The sequence below is a fragment of the Mugil cephalus genome, chromosome 1 (assembly GCF_022458985.1).
Source record: "Mugil cephalus isolate CIBA_MC_2020 chromosome 1, CIBA_Mcephalus_1.1, whole genome shotgun sequence".
In the NCBI taxonomy this organism is placed as follows: Eukaryota; Metazoa; Chordata; class Actinopteri; order Mugiliformes; family Mugilidae; genus Mugil; species Mugil cephalus.
This window is the reverse complement of record NC_061770.1, coordinates 35,966,252-35,989,403: the sequence shown is the minus strand read 5'-3', so window position 1 is coordinate 35,989,403 and position 23,152 is coordinate 35,966,252. Positions and strand designations below refer to the sequence as shown.

The window sequence follows — 23,152 nt, the reverse complement described above, 5'->3', positions numbered from 1 at the left end:
CACACACATCTGCACACACGCTGTATATTTATATATATATGTGTGTGTGTGTGTGTGTGTGTGTACACATATACTCAGTAACCTACACAAACTTCAAATTCGCTTGAAAAACACAGCTTCACTGTTGAACTCGTGTTCTATGGCTGGTTGCAAATTAGAAATTTCCATTTGCAGCTTTCATGTCTAACAGGTATGAAATCATTGTGGTTTGGAGAGAACGCACGCACACGCACGCACACGCACACACACATCGGAGAGATTAGAAAGACCTGAGTCAGTGTTTGTGCTATGTGACAGTTAACTTAAATGGCATTGTGCAACTGGATAGTACAGTTTAGCACCTCAGCTCAGGTATGTGGGCTTGGCAGGGCTTGTCTGACCACTATCCAAGCTTGGCTTGCACATATGAACACACACACACGCACACACACATGCACACACACACGCAAACACACTCAGCCCGGAAGGCAGTTAAGTGCGCATCCAGAGCTAATGCCCATTGGCTCGAACACACCTTCGTAAATACCTTTGTTTAATGCACCAACGTACTCGCACACCCAGTTCCTTTAAAGTCCAGACACATCAAACCAACCTCAAAGAATTAGCAGCAGTGAAAGACGACTGCGGCCTCACCTCGCGTCGCCAGAAAGTCACACTTGTACACACTACAAAGACTACAGCCGTGGCTAACCGGTGTGTCCGCCGTCGTGTTGTACTCATCACTAATCGAGGAAGTTGTGTTACCAACTATTTTCTCTGGCTGTGGCACACGCTGTAAAAAAAAAAAAAGAGATGATTATTACAGGTGAAGCGTGTCGTGTTGTTATAACTCATGTCGGAGCCCCTTTCTTTTCTATATTTGTGAAGGGGTTGGGATGCCTTCGGCCACGTTTCTCAGACGGTGTGTTCGTGATTGTGAGACACGCTCAGACATGCTAGCTGCGTCTGCTCCTCATTCTTACTGTTGTTGTTTTCAAACTACCAGCAAGTCTGTCTGAGACTCAAGTACAATTTGCTTTTTCATAATCTCCGGTGATCAGTACAAACAGTTTCTCCGTCCCCGCGTCATGCTCTCGTCACGACTCTGCCACGTGAGACGTATGGTCTGCACAGCCAGATGTGCAGACCATACATCCCTTAGAAAGACTGTTTTCATGCAGGCGACGAAAACTATTTGGGAAAAGAAAAACAAAAACACAGCAGTCTAATCTTAAGCGTTGGAATAGCTTGTTAGAAAGTAATTTTGATTTGATGGTTGGGTTCAGATTGATTTTGCAAAAAAACTCAACACATGTCAAGTTCCTCGTTCAGGTGGAAATTTTTAGCCTAACACCAGAGGAAACTGATGTGATAATCCTGCTTAGCCGTAAATATCTCGAGCGCAGATGTTTTCTTCGAGCTGTTACGCACTCGCTCGCAGTGGACGCTGTTTATTTATTTTGGGATGACTCGCCAGGATTTCAGTTTGACGACAACGCCGCGTTTTATTTTGAAGGGCTGACGTCACCGCGCTGCTGCGGCTGCGAATGCCGTCTACAGTTGTCGGCTGCTCTGGTGTGGTTTGCGTGTGTGAGGCTACGACAGTGAGAGTAGAAACGCTGCAGCGTTAAAGGGATTAGGGACATCAAACATAAATTTATACATACTTCCTCAAATATCTCTCAAACCCCTTTTCCTCTCTCTCTCACACACACACACACACATAATCATACTGTTCGCAGGTCTTGATTTTGGCATCCTCCTCCTCCTCCTCCGTGGAGCTGCTTTCATTAGCGTCTGTCTAGACACGATTTATTACCAACTGTTCATTCTTGTCCTCTCTCTGTCTTTTTGTCTCATTATGGGCTCAATGCTTCTGTCTTCAGACAGTCTCCGGGTGTGTGTGGTGAGCCTCTAGCCGTGAGTCTGTCTGCCACCCTCCTCCTCTTTATGTGGGTGTCGTTTTCCTGCTTGTCCCCGAAGAGGAAGTCTGTCTGTCTGTCTGCCGTGTCTTGTCTTGTCTGTCGCTTCGCGGCTATCCATCCGCCTCTTGCGTGCGTGTGTGGGATTTCGGAGTGGGCGTGATGGTTTGCGAGCCAGGCTCAGGCTATGACCATGACCTTTTGCTGGAGCCATGTGGCAAAAGTTCACTGAGCGAAACATCCCCTACCACAGTCGACCTGACGCTCCCCCTCACTGTCTGTAGCTCTGCCAGCGCCGGCCTCGCGAACGCATGCATGTTTACAGGCAGATGAGACAGGCAGACGTGCGCACAAAGCACAGATCCTCCACCCAGTTTAAACCCACTTTCTCACGTCACATTATCACCCATATAAATGTATAAATATCAAGAGACCTGTTAAGTTGTGCCAACAACCTGGAGAACATTTGTCTCTTAAAAAAAAAAAAAAAAAAGTCGTTATCTATCTGCATCTTGATCTCGTGTGACCACATTCCAAGAAAGTTTGACGCTGTTCACGCTGTCTCTTGGAATGGCCGCGCTTATCAACTTTATAGTACGTCCTCCGGGCTGTGTCAGCTAAAGGTTAGAGTAAGGACTTTTAAACTCTCTGGCACAGAGACACACAATCAGGCAGACTGTCAGTACGTTTACATGCACGTGGAAAAAAAGGCGAATTATTGCCTTAATCCGACTTTAACTGGACAACTCTCCAACTAAAATCGGAGTTCTCCTTATCCGGTTAAAACAAGTAATGCGATTGGAAATTGATTTTCTCAGACTTTAACTAGACAACGCGTGTTCGCATGCTCCACAACTGCTGCGCTGGTGTACGACCCCAGAACAAAAACATCCAAGAAAGCCGGTCGCAGAAGAAGAAGAAGAAGAAGGTAAACAGGGACGGTGTAGCTACCAGATCAACTCGGCTGAGTGTCCAGCGCTTCCAGATGATGTCACAATGTAGGGTTTTATAATTGGTCGGGCAACAGGAAGAAGCGGAAGAGAGATTAGCAGTTTTAGCGGTTAGCGGTTGTTATCGAAGCAGAGCAAATTGGGTGTTATTTTGTCCTTTTATTCTTTGGCTAAATTGATAAAAGCTGTATTTTTATTTAATCTTTTTAAGAATAAAACGTCTTAAATGTTTTCGTGCCTACTGTGCGAATGAATGGATTGAACTCAGATTATTTTGTCATTTTATTACTTTATTTGAGTTTTTATGAATAATGTGCTGTCATCATATTTTTTTTATTGGTAAAAAAAACTTTATCGAGCCATCTCTTCCAATCATATTGTGAAAAATAAATTAAACTTGTGTTGCTGAACCACAAACCCATCTCGCGGTGTTACCATACGTAGCCAAACATACAGGACGAACATGTAGTTGACGTCACCTGGAAGCGCCCAACACTCACCCGAGCAGGTCTGATCTTATCTGCACCATAAGTAGCGCCCACATTACGTACAAGATTAAAAAGGCGGCCGTGTTAACCCACTGAAAAGACACATATCGCCACCTAGTGTGGAGGAGGAGGAGGACATGTTCCCGTCAGTTATTCGATTTTCTCCGTTGCATGTAAACTGGGACAAGGACCGCTTTCAGAAAGTCGAATTTTTTTTTTTATCCTAGCTACATTAAGCGGCGCCTGTAAACGTACTGAGTCAAGCTAGACGACAGGACACGGCGGAAGAAAAACCCTGTCATTCGCCGCCACTCCTGCAGCAGCCCACTGGTTCACGTTGTTGTGCGCAGGTATGAAGCATGTTGCCCAAACTTGACAAGGCCGACTGAATCACCTGTGACTAAGGGCTGGAGCAGCCCAAGCATGGATACGCTACTCACGCCATGCAGGCTCGCACACGCTGAGTAATGTTTGCTATTAAGTGCATGGGATTTTATTGTGCGACATTATTTAAATAACATGCAACAAAGCAATAAGACAGGGCTCATTTAAGAGAGAGTCAGACAGTTTTGTGTGTGCTTTTGGGAGTGGAACGTTTGGGTGCGCTGTATAGGTCTTTCTTGGGGAGGATGTTGACGCAGCAGCCTGGAGGAGTATTTTCTCATTTCTTGGTCTTCAGCCCAGCTTCTATCTTGGGACTGTGGAGATGCTTGCTCATTGTTGCGTGTTCACATTCTCTCAAAATGACTTGAGCATTCGTAATGTGTTTCTTCTTTTGGCTTCTTCTGGCACCTATTTATCTCGACCCACTGCTCAAGTTAGACTCCTCGAGTCGTGCGTTTTTTGCTTTTACACGCAGGCGATAAACATCTCCGTCAAACTGGCCCTGCTCTGTTATTACTCCCTCCTTATCTCCCCTCATACCTGTCTTGGGTTTTCTGCCTATTTTCTCTCCTTTCTGCCTCAAGCTCTTTTTTTTTTTTTACTCCATCTCCTCCTCCTCCCATTTCTCTCCTCTGCCTCTTCATCCCTGTGGCTCCACCTCTCTGCCTCTCTTCATCTCTCTCGTAGCTGGTTAATGTCAAAGGGAGATGCACCCACTGGTTAACCTTTACAGACAAAAGATAAACACCACTTTCGATATCTTTGAATCTCTCACCCAGCCTTTCATTACTCGTGTTCTCTCTCTCTCTCTCGCACGGTCCCGATCTTTATCTGCCGCCGTTTTCAAAAACAAATATCTCACGTCGATTTAATTTCTCACATTTATACGCGGTTATTTGTGCGTGTATATTTCTCTTTGCCACTTTATCTCACACACAACCACAGTCTTGATATCGATCCAGGTCAAATGATTATTTTAATGTCATCAAAGATCATAATCTCCCCCTGCGACGATTCTGCGCCTCCGCCACACCCACGTACTCCTCCTACTACTACTACTACGACTCATCACTCCGTCTCCTCTTAAGGTGGCACCACCGTTAAAAAAAAACAAAAAAAAAAACAGACTTCTTCACCAACACGACACACACACTCACAGCTGTTCCACCTTTACAGTGCGGCCAGCTGTGGCCCTTCAGGGAGCAGCGCCCTTTGACCCGGGGTTCAAAGGTTTGAGGGAGCTTAATCGCCAGGCTGCCTAGATCAGTGAGGCCTGAGACAGCTATTTCTGCCTCGTATTGACTCAACTGTCTCACACACACACACAGACACACACACATAAGCGTCCTCAGGCTATGTGTACAGCATCGGTGCTCAATGGGGAAACATATGGGAGCCGCCATGCGTGGACATGTTTTATGTTGCCGCCCTGCAGGTAGAAAATCAGAGAGAGGGTTTTAAAAAGACACATATCATCTGCATTCACTTAAAAGTATTTTTTGTAGACTCAACAAAAAAAAAAAAAAAAGAGGACAAGCTGGGTTGCATGTGAGGAGGAGGTGACATTTAGCTTGCAACTATTCAACCACAGTCACTTTTTAAAGAGGGGTAGTTTGATGCATCTGTGTCTGAGTGTTAATTTGTACCTTTCTGCTGTGTGTGTGTGTGTGTTTTAGTGTAACCGTGCCTGCTTTTAGCACACAGGTGCTGTGTGTTCTGTACATGGAGGTGTGTGTGTGTGTGTCTACGTGTGAGGTACGCCAGAGTGCCACCTGTTCTCAGTCATGTGTCCCGGCTCTGACACTGTGAATCACTGAACAGGCGGCACATGAGGAACACACACACAGATGGCCACAGCGCTGGTCCGGGCCCTGCTGTGCAATATGGCCGACACACACACAAACACACACACACTGTGGTTTCATGAGCCACACTGAATGACATATGAACGACCACATAACAGTCAGCAAACGTCACACATGCATAATGAAGGAGTTGAGCAGGAGAACAGAGGAGGCGCTCAGAGGAACAAGGTGTCGATCTTTTAACCTCTGGCTTTGCCTCGACTCTTCTTCGAATGCTACAAGCGGCTATTTTTTATTTATTTTTTTAACCAAAAAAAGTGAAAAATCCTGCATCGCCGCCGTAGCCCAACAAGTTTAGACATCAAAGCCAAACGTCACACACCGTTGTGTAAGACGTGATGAAGTGACGCAAGAGATAACGAGAGGTCGCTTCTCATGCGTGGTAATGACACCACTGACCTGAACACTGACCTCTGTCTCTCTCTCTCTCTCTTTGTGTTGTGTTGTGTTTCAGGAGGTGGGGCGAGTCATGCTGGTCTGCTGAAACGAGGGCTGCTTCACTCACAATCACCAGGTAACAATTGCACATTATTTTGTCCCTTCTCAGCCGCGGCAACGCTACATTTCATAGCTGCATCCTGTTTCATAACTGGTTATGTAGTAGTGATGCAGAAAGGTTGTTAAATGTAATTGCCCGGCGATAAGGCAGCTGAGATGTGTGAAAGGAGAAAGAGAGCGGTAGGAGGAAGCAGGAGACTCATTCATTAGTTGAGAAGGCAGCGGGGTTGTGAAATCATGGGTGTGAGTGGACCACTGCTCTTTTACGATCTCTCGCACACACGCAACTGTTTAGTCTTTTGAAATGCCTTTGTGTGTGTGTCCTGAAAGAGCTATTTACCTTTAAAAGCCTCTGACTCAGAACTGAAACTTTCATATCTTTGTGCCTGAAAACCCACACTAGAGCATTGAAAAAGGTCAGAGATTTGCTTGCTCATCCTATTAGCAACCGGCGTCAAAGGAAACGCAAACGAGCAGAGCAGAGTTCAGGCCTGGCAGGTTTCACGGTTTTGTGAACGGGTCTGGGTTCCTAGAAGTACTCTGGTGACTCTGCAGTGTCGAGGGTGTGTCAGACAGGGACAGGGGGAGGAGTGTAGGACACTGATTGTGGATTTTGTGGAGTGGGGCCCTGACAAACCACCTACTCCTGAATGTGGAGCTGGTCATTGAGTGGAGCCCGGCACCATCATCCAGGGCCTGGAGGTGGACGTTGTAGACCAGTACCTGAGTAGACTCTACTCTAGAGTTTTTCTACCAGTCTGTTGTAGCGAGTGCTCTGTTCTTTCTTGTGGTTTGTTGGGGGAAGTGGTACCAGCAAAAAAAAAAGACAAATTGATGTGAAAAGCTGGACATGTGATTGGTAGGGAGTTGGAGTCATTTGTCTCATGGATGGACATTGGATAACCTGCTCTCCATTATGGACAATCCATCCCATCCACTACACCAAACATTAGAGGGTCAGAGGAGCTCATTCTCCATCAACCATGTGACAACTAAGCTACTGTGATATATACAATTAATTTCCCTTGTGGATCATTAAAGTCTGTCAAAGTTTAAGTCTAAACCCAATGTATAATGAACTCATGCAGAAAATATTTGCCAAATTAATTCGTAATGAAAATAGTCATCGGTTTAACCACATTATTCCAATATGGACCTGAATTGTTTAAAGGGATAGTTTGGTTTTACTGAAGTGGAGTTTCATGAATATTTTCCATTCCTGCAACGGTACAAGAGCAGCTCCTTTGATCTACAACGCGGCGGAGAATCTGAATAACTTGTGCATCTGAAAACGCATCTCACAAGCAGAACGTTTACACGCACGTGAAAACATAAAACTGACCTTAATCCGACTTTAACTGGACAACATAAGTGCACGTAAACACGTTCTCCTTAATGTGACTGTAAAAAGATTTTTTCCAGCATGTATACACCCTAATCGGACTTTAACTGGATAACGCGTTTGCACATGCTCCCAAACCGCTGCGCTGGTGTGTGACCTCAGAACAAAAACATTCAAGAAAGACGTCACAGAAGAAGAAGAAGATAGTTAAACGGAGCCGGTAGAAGAAACACCTGAGGGATAGCGCCATCTTATCTGCACACATAAACGACTCTGGTTTATTATAATAGGTCAACCAGAAAGGACGTTTTAACCTGCTGAAGAGACACATATCGCCACCTAGTGTGGAGGAGGAGGAGGACACGTTCCCGTCTGTTATTGGATTTTCTTCATTGCATGTAAACTGGGACAAGGATCTCATTCAGAAAGTTGAATTTCTAGCATATCTCGATCCAGCGGTGCATGTAAACGCACTGAATGTAAAGCGGTCATGATATTTTTACGTACGGCGAGTGCATAAAGATATAGATTTCCACAGTTCAGCATCTGCTTCTCCAAACTGGTGACGATGGCAGCGCATTAAAATGCATCCCATGTACTTTAAAAGGGTTTTAATTATGTTGTAAGTTTAATGGAAACTACCAAACCTTCACATCGAACTTCCCCACTAAACGTCTTTCAGCTTTTCAGCCGCTGCAGCTCATTTGAACTGTAGTAGATGTCTCTTAATCTCAACCTATGTTTAAAGTGGCAGCACCGAAGCATATTTTCTGCGAAAGAAACTTGCGGATGGATGTATGTATGTAGCATTCCTATGTTTGTGAGCTCTTTTCACTGTGTACGACTTTGGGATTGTGCGTTTTTTGTGCTTAGCTTATCGTACAGCAACAGTAGGGATTAGCTGGTTGTTTGGGGAACTAATGGGAGTGTCGAGGCTCCCCGTCGGCCCCTTTAGGGTTTAATAATCGGGGCTGTGGCTCCTGATTGAGCTACGTGACGGCTACATGTAGGTAGGCGTGCTGAGCCCGTCTGTCTGACTGCCTGTGTGGCTCCCCGTCTCCTCTCGGTGTGTGTGAGTATGTGTGCGTGGAGGTGATTATTATCGTGTCTGTCGGCCTCTCGGTGTACCCAAAGCCTGACTCATGTTATGCCACATACACACACACACACTGTCCCACACACAAACCTACATATCGGAGGCTGAGAAGTACCATCTGTACCAGGGAAACGACGTCCTACGCCCACACACACACACACACACACACAAATAAAAGCTCACATCCAAACTTTCTTTCGTTTTACTGTCTGGACCTCATCAGAATCACAAGCTATTTATTTCTTTTTTAAATGTGTGTGTGTGTGTGGGGCTGGTATGTGAGGAATCCTCGGCCTCGTACCCATGGGAGAGTGGCTATATATATATTTGGAGTGTGAGAACTGAGCGGTCCTTGTGCCTGATCTTTTTAATTACACACACACACACACACGCGCGCCTGCATATCTTCCACATGCATTAGCCCAAGATTGTTAGCCACGCACAAGAACTTAAAGAACTTAAACACACAGTATTTAACTTTTTTGCCCCCCACACACACACATGCATTTAGGACCCCCGGGGCAGACTCTAATGCCTCGGCATCCCTTGTTGTGGGAGACGATATTTAATATTCTTAGACTCTTATTACATGCAGTCGGGTGCATCTATGAGGGAAACAGCTGGAGGAAAGGGGGGTGTGTCGGTTCACTGTGTGTGTGTGTGTGTGTGTGTGTGGTAAACCGTCCCACCCGTGCCCACATCAATCAGCATTCCTCTTCCTGTTCACTTTGCAGGGCTAATAGCCTCCCGCCACACTCTTAACGCGCACAAAGGCCGCGCAAAGCCGCACGTTTCTCAACACAACTTAATGGACGACGTACCGTATTACCTCTAATAGAGGCCGGGGGCCTTTTTTTTTTATTTATTTATTCAGCCGTCAGGAAAAACCCGGCCATTATCGGAGGCAGGCCTTTTTTATTAGAGGGAGGCCTTTATTTCTAATTCGTGCCAGTGCATTTGCCTAAAGTTTCCCTACCGTTTGACACCATCGTATCGGTTTGAACTCTAAAAAATAATAATAACATATGAGAACTCGGTGCAGCTTCAGATTATCGGGGTAAAAAAACTGTAGGGACATTGCATCTGAAGCCTCTAAGCACAGAAGTTGTTGTAGTGGGTTAAATGAATGCACTTTCTACACCGTCTACAGTGAGTATGAGCAGTGAGGAGCAGATTATATATAGCCTACATATAGAGTTTACAGCTCTATGGAGGATAATTAAGGGCCGGGGCAATTCAGGCTGTAATAGCTTCCAGATGATGTGATAAAATGTCTTTGCAGCTGACTTGATGTTTTATAATACACATACTGATGATTACAGTGTTGCATCTAATTACCCCATCTGCCATTTTATGACAGATGAAGTTGTTTTATTAGGTTTTTTTTTTTTTTTTTGACAGCTTCCATCCACGTTAGCGCGTCACAGCAGCTATCGGCGTTGGGAAACGCGTCCACTGTACAATTCCCTGAGCCTGTGCAGCTGACTCCTACTGTACACACATCCACGTACGAGCCCACTGCCTCATAAAGACACCCACTGTGCTGCCTCCGTCCCTTTTTCTCAACGCAAAACCACGTGACTGAACATTCCCTCATTGTCGCTTGACAATGGACTCCACATCCACCCATGTAGCACACACGCGCTTACTTCATCGGGCTCCGTCTCGTTATAAGAAACCCACTGCGCTTCATACCTTTTTTTTTTTTTTTTTGTACCATGTCCTGATTGTCTTGTTTAGCATCTGTTTTTAGTCTTGTTCTGACCGCAAATAAACTGCATGTGTCCGTCGTGTCGGCATCATCCGTGACACACTCGCTCCCAGAGCCCGTGTGGCCGACTAATTTTGCCTTCTGTTACTCTGCTGAGGCAGTTCTTTCTAAATATAAACCCCCCCGTGTGAGTGTGTGTGTGTGTGTGCGTGCGATACGTTCCGTCGGTCGCACCAACGTGGCTCTTTTGGCATTATTACAGAGTACAGGATGGTTGTTTGGCGTTGGGAGAGTTGGAAACGAATGTTTCCGGAGAACCGTTCGTGTTTTTCAAAGCCTTGTTTACCTCACGCGGGATCTTAGCTGGCAGCCTCCGAAAGCACACGGCGCACAACTCTTGTACTTCAGTACACACACAGTCATGTTAATGTCAGCGGCTAGACAGCACCGGGAAATTTACGGGGCTCATAACTTAAGGTTTTATATGTGGGCCGAGCTACGGGGCCCCGGTATTGCACCAATAAATATTACAATACGTATATAATATTCAGCCAATAAACATCCATCCATACTGTCCACTGCAGGCTGCGTAAACACAAAGAAGGTACATATTGTGTAGGTTATATACACAAAAAGAACAGATAGGTTCCTCTATTGTGGCACATGTACTGATGGGTTACTGCCGGCCAATAAATGTACTCAGGCTCTGTGGAGAAGTGAAAGGGTGAAGCGTGAAACTTCCCTTAACTGTCACATTATTGAGCATTTATCAATATTTTCCTGCCTTTTAAATGTATCCAAGTTATTAATAAATAGTAAATTATCAGCACTGAATGTCGATATTTATAACCTGGCAAAGAGAAGGACTTCTAGTCTGCACTTATTTGTGGATCTAAACTGATTCCATTGTTACATCTTGTCTGGGTTATTTTTTATTATAGTTTATCTCGAGTGTATTTTCGGTCGGACCTATTTATAGGAGACTACATCGATTCACAACACCGCGATACTGTTTCTGTCCTTCCTGTTTTAATATGAAGTCAGGGAGGAAAAGTCTTCCTCGGCCCAAAAATAGACGGTGGTACGGAAATATGCTCCTGGAAGCGCTGGAGTCCAACACTCGGTCACGAGTCCGCCTAGAAGAACTGGAAAAAAAAAAGAAAGAAAAGGGGGGCGTCGGTGGATAAATGAAGCGCCCCGGTACCGGGGAGAGCGAGACTCCGGCGCGAGCGAGCGAGCTTTCTCTGTCAGGGAATTCCGGGTGTCCGGGTGTCCGGTGACGTCACGGCCTGTCTCGCAGTGAGCGTACGCGCCGCTGAGTTTGCGTGGATCCGTCCCTTTAAAGCAGCGCTCAGCGCAACGCGATCCCTGCCTGCTTCTGTGAGAAAGGCAGGGGGGGGAAAGGAGCTCGACGCCGAGACACAGACAGAGACAGAGACACAGAGACGGAGACAGACGAGTCAGAGGAGCGCGGAACAGAGGCGAATAAAAACCGGAATATAGAGGAGCGAGCCTGCCAAGGGCACCAGAGACGCGCTCCGCTCGTCAGGCGGATCGAGTTTCACGGTTGTTTCGGGGGAGGAAGCGACTCAGACTAACAGGGATTACGGAGCCGTGGCTGCTCTGCGCTCAGCCGGCTGATTGGAATTTCTCCTGCAGACTTTAAAAACTTTGGGAAATACAAAAGGAGCCGGATACTTGGCGTTCAGTCGGGAAATAATTTGAATCATCGGAGCCTTGTGTTGAACGGTAAGTGCAGGAGGAGCCGCTGTGTGTGTGTGTGTGGAGGGGGGACGCGTTTAAAAGTCCGCTCCTCTTTGTTTTGGTTTGTGATCGTGAAAGTAGTAGGCTGGTGAAAAGTTTGAATGGTGTGTCTGTGTGTGTTTAGTTATAAATGTCCCCATAGAGAACAGCTAAGGTCGCTGTAGCTTTAATTATCGGTCGCTAAGAGATGCTGTAACCGACACACACGCACACGCACACGCACAGTAACGATGGGCAAATTCTCGTCATTGATTAGAGCGGAACCCTTGATATCGGTGAGGTGGGGGAATTTCGCTGTAGCTCGAACAAGAACAACCGCAGGTGACTTAAATCCCACGCGCGCGCGCGCGTGTGTGTGTGCGCGTGTGTCTCAGTTCGGCGAATTGTTTTCATGGTTCCTCGTCCTCCACGGTTCATCATCTTTACCGGAGCTGCTTGATCAGCGCGCGTGGATCCCAGGCGTTTTCTGTAAAGCGCGTCTTAGAAGTCAATCGGGGTTTGTTTTTGTTGTTTTTTTCTTTCTTTGTGGGGAAATGCCCCCAAGTATTCCCCCAACTTTCAGTGTAGTAGTAATAACAGTGAGTAGTTGGCATGTTTGCGTTGTGGGAATGATTGTGTCCACCCCGTGAGTGGAGAGGAGAAGGAGAGCTAGAGGACATGGGGAGAAAACTGCCTGTGTAAGGAGATCTCACGCCATTGTGTGTGTGTGTGTGGGAGTGGGTGGCTGTGCTGGACTATGAGTGGGGGGTGGGCAGGATCACTGAGGTCGGCAGCCGTATAAAGTGAATGGATAGCTGCCGCCCCCCCCCCCCATCACCCCCCAGTCAATCCTTACGCACACAAAGAGCCGGATTGAAAGGAAGTGATTTGCATCACCTCCCTTTTTTTTTTTCTTGGAGGGGGTGAGGGGGGCTGTGTTTTGGTGTGTTGTCCTTGGGGGTCTGGGGTTTCAGGGGGTGTGGGTGAGCTAAACTCGGACCACATCGCGTTGTTTGGTCAACGTGAGCTGCTGCTCAATTATCACCCTCCAGATAAACGCTGGACCGGAGCGACTTTTTTTTTTTTTTTTTTAAAGCACATGCTTGGCGCTTTATTTTCGCATTGCATCACCGCGACTGCAACAATAAATCCACTGAGTCGGCCGGATTCCGTTGCCTCAAGTAACCGCGCCACGATGACGCCCCGTGTGTTTGCTTTCGAGCCCGTGCGCCGCGGCCAGTTCACGCGCAGCGAGTTAAAAGAGGAGCTGAATAATTTATAGCTGTTGATATTAGTGATTGTTGCTGCCTTTTTTTTTTTTCCACCAGGCAGAAGTCGATGAGGGTCGTTTCTCTGACTGCTGGGAGGGGTGAGGGGTTATTTGTCCCTTTTATTGCTGCAATAAATGAGCCCAGATCAGGAAGAGCGGAGTGTGCTGGCATGGGGTCGCGAAGGAAACAAAAAAAACAAACAAAAAAAAATCTCTTTGAAGGTTCGCTTCCGATCAATCAGATCGATTGGCGTGGAAAAGCAGCGGCGCGTTTTGTCCCCTGTTTGATGTCGGGAGGCTGTAAAAAAAAAAAAAAAAAGTTGAGTCTCCACGTCGCTTCAAACGCACCACACCACCAGCACCACTCTCTCTGCCTCAGCTCCACCCCGCCCCCGCTTGTCCCGTGATCTCAACAGGAGTGTGTGTGTGTGTGTGTGTGTGAGAGAGAGAGAGTGAGTGAATATGTGTGTGTGTTAGAGAATGAATGAACAATCGCCGCCCATTTTACTATGAGCGATGACGAACGCGGAGGAATATTAAAGTGATACACACACGCGCGCGCGCTGGGAGGAAGTGAAGGAGATGACGGTGGAAATACGTTGCAACAGTAGTGAGTCAGGAAACTTGAGTAATAGTGGGGAGGCGTGTTGGTGCAGTTTCCCACTTCCAACACACACAAACCCCTCTCACTTCCCCTATATGTGACTTTGATGGGGGTGTTACATTGTGTCCTTAGTGAATTACTGAACAACTTTAAACGCGTTGTGTGTGTGTGTCATGGGAAATGGGTCAGTAGGCTGGCTCAGAGCACTTACTCATGTGTTTTGTGTGTGTGTGTGTGTGTGTGTTGGCGTTGTGACAGTCCAGTAGATGTTTCAAGAGGAGGGCTTTTGTCACAGCGTGTGTGTGTGTGTGTGTGTGTGTGTGTTTCACAGTGAAACAGGTGGGGGGGGGAATGATTGTGCGTCTGTCTCTGCCGTTCCAGTAAAGACGCTGTCGTTTTCTCCCGCCACAAACGGAAAGAGAGACCGGACGGGAATGAGGGAGGGAGGGAGGGAGGTACGGGACGACATGTGCCTTCCTGACGGTTTTCTTAAAACACTCCCAGCAGATCAAGAAACACAACTTCCTCTGTGTGTGTGTGTGTGTGTGTGTGTGTGTTAGCTGACTGCTGGAAACCGGCCGAGGAATTCCCCCAATCGGGCCACGTCAAGAGAAACGACAAATAATATTTAAATGGTTGCTATCGCAGTTATTCCTGTTCCTCTCCATGTGTGTATATACACATAAATAAACCTAAATAACACACACAGAGGATCCAGTGGTAGCGCAGGGAGCTAGTGGAGGTTATAAGAGTTTGTTCGGGGGTAAAAACCTCTGTCGGCTCGGTGTGGAATTCCTCCGTGCCCTGTGAGCCGGCCTGCTGTGGACCAGAGCCACCAGCTCGACTTCTACGTGGTCCAGAATACAGAGGAGAATATTCTAGGATATTTTGTTGAAGAAACTAAGGAAGATTTGAGTCTTTTTGAGCCGAAACTTTAACAGGAATATGTAGATATCTCATGTAGTTTTAGTGACAGGCTGTGTTCTGTGGATCCATTTTTAACACCTGACTCAGAGTTCGTGGAAAGTTTTCCCTCTGAACTCTCTCTGTTATCTGTGGCTGTTTGCCACGGCTGATGATGCCACGGTCGTAGGGGTGTGCGCTCACCTACACTGTGTGTGTGTGTGTGTGCGTGTGTGTGTTTATGTGTGACTCATGCCTAAACTAAAGATACTCTCTCTTACACCTTGGGAAAGATTTTTCTTCCCCCCTCGCCGCCTGTGACTGCGTTCACTCGGCCTCGACTACGCTGAATAAACGATAACATCTTGAAACCGGCCCCCCCCGCCCTCCCTCCTCCCTCCTCCCTCCTCCGTGTGTGCATCACATCTGATTCATTCACTGAGCGATTAACAGCGGCGGTATTTGAGGACTCTGTAAACAGGCCTTGGATGTTCTCTCCACTAAATGAACAAACAGCGGCGTCATAACAAAGATGCTCAGCCTGCGTCACAGTCGTCCCGAAACGCTCGGGATGATGATGAGGACGTAGGGGGCGACGCCGGCGCCGGCGGCCATCTGCACGCTGTCACTACCTCCACAGCTTTCAGTGTTGTTGTTGTTGTTGTTGTTGTTGTTGTTGTTGTTGTGTCGTTCTCATAACTCACTGTGATGTGAGACCGGCCAGGAAGAGGAAGTGGACGGCGCGCGAGGTCAGTCTGTTGCTGTGGTTCCGTAAACATGTCGATGTGTAAAAAAAAAAAAAAATCATCATCTATTTCTCCCTCTGTCCGTCGCTGCCTCTGTAGCTTTAGCAACAACTGTTGCTGAAGATGCGACCAGTTCCCCTGGCAACCGTTACCAAGGAGTCTCTTTTCTTGTTTTAGAGCCTTTCTGTGGGCATCAGCCCTGGATGTGGATGTGGAGTCTTGTTTTGAGGCAGTTTTTTTTTTTTTTTTTTTTCTGTCTCATCATGAGCTTTTCTTCTATTTATAAAAAAAAAAAAAAAAAAAAAAAAGAGAAGCCGAAAGTTTGGGGACTTTTAAGGTTACTCAGATGTGGAAAACGAGAGTGATGGAGAATCGTCAGTTGTCAGCAGTTGTCTGAGAATTCGGGTTTGTCAGGATTAATGTTGTTTTGAATCTGAATCCAGGTGTTGAGTCATAACCCTTTTTTTTTTTTAAGTCTGGCAACGCACCTCGACTCTGACATGAAAGCGCTGAAGCGTCTGTCCACGTTTCCTCTGAAACTTCAGGGTTTCTCTGAAAACGAAGCGAGCGCTGTTACCGAGAGGAGGAGTCATTCATGCACAAAACACCCGTTACTCCATCATATGTTTGTCACCCACTATTACCAGAAGCTAGAAAAGAGAGCAAATGAGTCCTTCTCCTCAAGCGCCCATGGCCGCAGCCGAGTAAGCGTTTCTTTTTTTCCGCCTCAGTCGACCGTCTTGTTTTTGTAAGAAGAGGCTTGGGGTGAGTCATGAGTTGGACGCACGTGCCATTCTCACAAATGACTGTGTGTTTGAGGTGTATTTCAGGAACCCTGACCAGAGCCGCTCAGCTTTTTTTTTAACCGAGCCGCCCCGTGTCACTCTGCAGTGGCTGCACATTTTTTTTACTTTAAACAGGAAGACCCGGCCTTAAAAAGAAAGAAAAAAACTTTCTCTCATGCACTCCCCCCCAGGGAGGCCTACTTCCTGTAGTTGTGACGACAGCTTCCTGTCCCCCCGGAGCTCTGTTCCCCTTCTCTCTAATGTCACACACAACTATAACTGATCTGTGTGTGTGTGTGTGTGTTATAGAGAGAGAGAGAGAAAAAAAAAACGACATGCACTGAATTAACCCAGTTGTGTTGTCAGTCACAACCCACATGTCACATTTGTGAGACAAAAGGGGACTGTTGTTGTTGTTGTTGTTGTTGCTTTTTTCCACCCTCCACCCTCCACCCCGAATAATATCTCACTGGGGAAATCGACACCTCTAAATGTAGTCGACACGCTTCATGCAAAATCAGTGGAAAAAGAGGTGTTGGTTGACGGGCTGACCGCTAACAGCTAAAAGAAGACGGCGCCGTTAGTTTGTGGTGGTTTCTGACCTGAAGCGTCTCCCTCTCTCTCTCTCTCTCTGTTCAGTGTTTTGGTGACAACTTAACGTTGATCCTGTTCACGGCTTAAACGTGAGGATTTAAGGATTCTCCCTCGGCCCCGGTGTTTTTTAATGCTTCTCGTCAGTGTGCCACGGCCCGAATGTGGAGCAGATGTGAAGGAGTCTGTTGTGGCTGCTGCTGCTGCTGCTGCTGCAGAAGGCCGGGGTAGAACTGGGTGAAGGGTTAGGTCAGCTGCCCCGATCCGTCCCCGCGGATAGAAAGGGGCTGTTGTTGTTGTTGTTGTTGAGGCGAACGCCGGCGGGAGATAATCGTCCGCCGCCGAGGTCAGGTGCTTCTGTGTCTATGCGCAGGAGCTGCGCTTGTTGGCCGCGTCCTCAGCTGACCCACGCTGCTCCGAGTGTTGCCGGGCCGGGCTGGGCTGGGCTGGGCTGGCACAGCGTCCTCGGCGAAAAGGATGCGGACGTGATGAGGTTAACCGACATCACGGGATTGGAACGACACGCGCTGACGTTTGCGCGCACGCACAAATAAAACACGCACGTATATCCAGGCTCACAGGGAGCTTGGCAACGAGGCGGGGGAGGACGGATGCAGGGGCTGAGAGAGAGAGAGAAACGCTCGGTGTTTCCTCCAGAACACGATCTCTATCTGGGACTGATTATGTAATGGCCAAATGGAGTAGAAAGGGCGAGGGAGGACAGAGCAAGGCGGAGAGAGGAAAACAAAGGGAGGGAAGGAGAAGACCATGCATGGCTGTTCCGCCTTGTTCAAAAAAAAAAAAAAAAACTCTGCCAGATTTTTTTTTTTTTTTTTTTGTTTTTGCCTCTGCTCTGTTTTCTGTTATCTCCCGTTTCTTATCAAACAGGCTCCGCAGTGACTTCATTTGGTCGGCAAAACTCTACGACTTCCTGCCGTCGCTCCCTCCCACCGCTCACGCGTCGTATCTAACACGTCTGCTGCTTTTGCCCCTTTTGCAAATAATAATCGATGAGCGTTAGAGAGAGAGAACTGCATAGGATCAAACATCCATCTGAAAACATGAACTCGTTCAAATGACTTGTCGTGTGTCGTCACCGCCCGGTCTCCCCCCAGGATATTTTCCTCTCACGGCCTCGGCGTGGTCGTCTGTCTGGGGACCGGCACAGGCCAGCGGTTGGCAGGGAAGGGTGAGGGTGGATAAGTGAACGATACCGCACCGATACCGGCGCCATCTGCCCATTTATTTGAACCATTGGTTCCCCTCATCCCCATATATGGCCACAAGCTTTAGTCTTTGGTTATTATTTATTCAGAAATCCAGATTTTAGTAGTTTCTCGGTTTGTGTTGACAGTGGATTAAACAGCATTGGTATTGTTGGAGTTTACCCCAAATGTAGCCTTCTAAAGGCCCGGTTTGTCGTCATCTCTCAGGGTCCCATCAGTTTCCTGAGTGCAAATCAAACCCCCCCCTCCCTCCAGCTGCAGGTACCGGGGTAGCACCGAGGGCGTTTACAGGAACAGTTGTGATGCGGGGCGTTAAGCGGGGGAATTTTTAATCAAATAATCGTCTGTGTCACCTGTTGTAACGCATCAGCTGTGTTTAATCCCTCCGTGCCGCCCGGGAGGAGCCGACGTCCTCGTCCTCGGGTGACTTTTACACTCGCTGTGTACACAGCAGCATCGCGGCTTGTTGTGGGTTAAGTGAGGTAAAAGCGAAAGCAAACAGTAACCACACGTAAGCAACACCACGGAGGCCGGTTCCTCCGCGTTCACATTCAGACTTGTCTGATCGCTCCGACTGAAAAACACACGGCGTTTCTGTGAAAGCCATGAGCGGGCCCGGCCGAAACGGTTTTTCTGGAATGCTCCTCATCATTTCTCTTGAACCTGCGGTTTGGTTTGGTTCGATTCCTGTCGGCCTTGAAACCCCCATTTAGCTCATCGCTACATCCTGTTTGTGCGTCTAAACACGCAAGACGTAGGACTGCGACAGAAAGGCAGAAATGACATCACGCGGTCCGAGAAATTCCCACCGCGTCGCGTCTGCAGCGATGCAGAAACACGCCCCCGGTCACCTGACAGTAAGTGGTGTCCCAGGGGGGGCGGAGTTAAAAAAGGCCAGCGGTTTGGGGTAAGCCCTCTTCCACGGCGCTGAGTCACCGGGGTTCCCCGAAAAAATGAATTACGTAGCCCTGGCACATACGAACTCTCACTATTTCTCCTCTCTTGATCTTCGATGGCGTAGCTGGTATAACTACATGTCATCTCGATGTGATCTGAGAGAACCCGAGCTGCTGTGTAACACTGTCTGAGCGCGCTATCTGGTTTCTAGAGTGCCGAGTTTCTCACACCGCGCTGCTGGAGTAGCTGTGAGCAACGTGATAGCCAGGATAGCAACGGGAACGGGACGCCCGTTTGGTCACAGCAGACATAAACACGCTCCCTCTATAAAAACTGGTAATTACTACCTCGTCGCCGTGTCCCCGTTTGCACTCACTAGTCACAGCCGGGGTTGTTGGACTAGTGGCTCTTCCTTCTTCTAATTCAAAGTCACGTTCTCCGCGCCGCGTTAAATCATTTTACCACGTTTCCCCGGCGCTACTCTTTCAAATGTTTATGGTTGAATAAGCCTGCGCGGCTCTTCCTGTTAGATTGACATCAGCCTTGTTTTTGTGTGTGTGTGTGTGTGTGTGCGCTCGTTCGTTAGGCTACAGTCAGTCTCGCCGTTGTGTCTGTGCGAGACGAGAGCCAGCAGCAGCCTCACATCTCTCCCATTGTGTCAGCCTTCCAGCTGATTTACCCCCTCGCTGCCTCGCAGCCACCCCTCGGGTTTTCCACGTTGCTCTGAAACCAGGCGTCACCTCAACAGTCAGGAAACCGCACAAGAACGGGGGGTGGGGGTGGTCGGGGGGGAGGTTTGCAGTGACGACACACCACCTCAAAAGTCAGAAAAGGGGAGCAGCAGGATCAGAGGGTTCAAACTGAAAGCAGAGACCACCTTTAGACGTGAATCATGTTCTTTGACACCGTGAGGCTCTGACTCCTGAGTATTGTGTTTACCACGGTTTCATGTTGTTTCTATGACAGCTTGACAACAGTGTTTTTTTTTTTTTTCTCCTCCTCTCTTTCAGGACTGAAGAGACCCCAGGGAGATGATTGGCAGCTGAAGCCGAGACTTAACACAACTGTGAATCAATAACTTGGTGCTACTCTAAAAGGTACGCGCAGCGTGAGTGTGTTTGTATCAGTTTCTTCTAAAGTGCGTCGAGTGCAGACTTGACAGTTCATGCCAGCCTATCTTCACACAGCAGCGTCTGCTGAATGATGATCCCTGTGAGGCGCAGGGGGAAGAGAGAGATAGACGGGGTGGTTTGTCTGCATGTTGTCACTGTACGACAACGCCAGCTAAAAGTGTACGACGGCGATTGAAATATCCTCCGCTGGGGCTTTAAATAGAGACAGAGATCCAGAGTTAGGTGGGAGGAACAAAAGAAGAGGAGAGGAACTGGTGGGAGGAAGAACCGCGTGTGTCCAGGGCTAATTTCGGAAAACTATTGGAAGAGTGTTAAGCCGAGCAGGACAAATGACTCATAACCTGTGTGTCTGTTACTCTCCGGCGTCGCTGTGAGTGTGGGATCTGTAATTCACTTCCACGCAATCTAGAATAGTTATCTTCGTCTTTCACCGCGATCGAGGCATTAAAACGAAAACTAAAGTCCTTATCGTGCAGCAGAAGTGCTGAATGTGAAGCGGCGATGAACTTCAAACGCGGGTGTTGTCACAGACGTCTTTTGTTGCGTTTTATTTTATAATCGACACACTTTGAAAAGGCAGACTTCTTTGTGTGGTGACACCTTCTGTGTTTTGTATTGTGTTTGCGTGTCCGGTGTTTTTTCTGAAAGCAGGGAGGGGAGAGTTACCATCAGCCTCTTCTTCTCCTCCTTCTTTCTTTCTTTTTTTTTTAATGTCTTTTTCCCCCCAGTCCTTTGTGTCGTCTCGGTGGATGTGTGCGTGGGAAGGTGTGTGTGGGCGTTTTCATGGCACCGTTCCCACTCTCCACTCCCGTCTCCCTCCATCCCTTCCCTCTCCTCCATCTCTTCTCCTTAATCTATCCTTCCATCCTGTTCAGACCGTCTGTCGCTGCTGCCCCCCTCTTCCTCTCCATCACGCCTGCCGTAATGAGATTAAACCTTAGTGTATCCACTGGGTATGCACATGCACACACATTATACACACCCTTCAGAGCGCTGCTGCACACACACACACATAATCATCCACTTAAAAGAGAGCGCACACAGTTCTCTCACACACACACAGTAAAACAGCACAAGCCTGACAGGACTGTGCAGCTTGCTCTCTTGGATCGCTTCCACTGGCGTTGCTTCCAAAACCGCACGCACTTGGCGTGAGACCAAGGCCTCTCACTTAGTCTTTCTCCCGGCCTCCTTCTACCAGGAGGCCCGTGGTAAGGATTACAGTTACCCAGGTCTGTCCTCATAGGTGAGCTCCCTGCTGAGCCATCTGGGCCTTCGGCAATAATCCTGTTCTGAACAGACTAGTTTACTGTCGCCTCCTGTAGGCCCGCTGATGCATTGCAGCCAGCGACGGACAAAGAGGTCACGATCATTTTAGACTCTAAGAGAGTTTCTTGTAAGAAATAGAGAGACATAAGTAACTGATTTACCTCTGCGGTCCCTCCCCTGCCTTATTATTCTCCCTGCAGGCTCTCCAACTCGCATTCACCAGCTAGCCTATATATAATATGACATTTATTGACTTTCAGTGTGTCTCCGTCTCACTTGTTTGTCCCTCTCTTTTTCTCTGCAGCCAGTTGGCTTTTTGGTTCCTGGTGCTGAAGACAGAGGGATCAGACGTTACAGATATTCTCAGTGTTGGAGTGAGGCCCTCTCTGTGCTGCAGTGGAGGGCTTCACAGATACAGCTAGTCCGGTACGTATGGACACTGTGCCCCGAGCGTTGTTAAAAGATACGGTTCCTTAACCTCCTCAGACCCAAGCATTTGTTTGGAATGCATCTTCATTTCTTTAAGATTAAGATCTTTTGTAGGAAGAGATCATTTTACTGTATATTACAATGTAAGATCACCAATGTGTAACCAAATTATAAATATTTTAATGCAAAAGCAGAATTGGAAACGACGAAATCCCAATGTCCTCAAACGTGTACTTGTGAATTTGTTAAATTTGCATGTCATATCAAACTACAAATGTTAATAATACAAATTTTTAACACTGGCAAACAACAGGTCTAAATAAAGCCGAATAAGCTGCTACAAACCTAAAACATAATGTCCCCATATGAGGACGGGTCTCGGGAGGTTAAAGACAGCTGATGATATATTTTAGGAGAGAACTTTTCATCGTGCTCTGATGTGTTTTTCCGGTGTTAATTATACGAGTCTGTTACTAACACACAGGCTGGATGCATCACGCAGTAGAGCAGTTTGGCGGGCGAGGCACACGGGAATCCTTCCCTCTGGACGGACTCAACCGGGGGCCATGGCCTCCCGTGGGCGGCCACGCCTGGCAGTCACCTGCCAGGTATGTAGTATGACAACACAACACAAAACGTCCCTGTTAACTTTAAGGGTTAAACTTGTAGTGTTTTATAGTTGAACCAACGGAAAAACTTTACAGCCTTGGTATAAAACTACGGAGCAATGTCATCTGACTCCACTTTATGTGCAGGTGTTCACCTGCAATGAACCAACACCAGCTACATCCTCATCTACCTCCTGGGCCTATGGGTGGATTGAACCATCACAGTAAATACTCCAGTAATGGGTAAGCCGTGCACAAAATCATTCTGGCTACAGTCTAAATCATGAGTACAATGATTCGATGAAGCAAGCTTGTAATGAAACCATCTGTTTTGTTTAGTTCTAACATTGTTATGCTTGTGTTTTGTTGTCCAGCCCCATGCGAGGAGGTGAAAAGCTTGAGCTCTCGCAGCAAATGTTACCAGGTATGCAGAGGGAACAGCAGAGACCTCCTCCCCACCATCTTCATCCTCCACCTCCCCACAGAGCATATGGCCAGCTGTATGATTCTCACCTTCCTTCTCAAGGACATCATGTTGTGCCACTCCCCAATGACCATTCACTCCGTCTCCATAATCGAGGCTATTCAGGCAGCAGTGGGCCTCCCGCTAACCCACATCTTCCCCCCAGCAGGCCAAACCAACTGAAGGTGAGGAGCAACGCTCCAGATGATTTGGCTGCAGGTTTTTGAAGCAGAATCAAATCCGTTTTCAT

The 23,152-nt window shown here is 47.5% G+C and overlaps 1 protein-coding gene across 7 annotated transcripts in view; it reads left to right on the top strand.

Moving 5' to 3' along the window:
- Positions 1-23,152, top strand: part of kdm6ba (lysine (K)-specific demethylase 6B, a) — a 47,228-nt gene that overhangs the window by 12,489 nt on the left and 11,587 nt on the right. For 2 of the 7 annotated variants that reach the window (XM_047602138.1, XM_047602106.1), the window contains exons 1-6: positions 9,954-11,984; positions 20,011-20,097; positions 21,707-21,828; positions 22,316-22,439; positions 22,587-22,682; positions 22,814-23,087. In XM_047602138.1, coding sequence (XP_047458094.1) covers positions 22,321-22,439; positions 22,587-22,682; positions 22,814-23,087 — 489 coding nt within the window. In that variant the 5' untranslated portion in view covers positions 9,954-11,984; positions 20,011-20,097; positions 21,707-21,828; positions 22,316-22,320. Of the gene's footprint in view, positions 1-6,042; positions 6,103-9,952; positions 11,985-19,877; positions 19,908-20,010; positions 20,098-21,704; positions 21,829-22,315; positions 22,440-22,586; positions 22,683-22,813; positions 23,088-23,152 lie in introns of those variants that run through there. The other 5 variants (XM_047602156.1, XM_047602113.1, XM_047602147.1 and 2 more) reach the window with 5 other exon arrangements.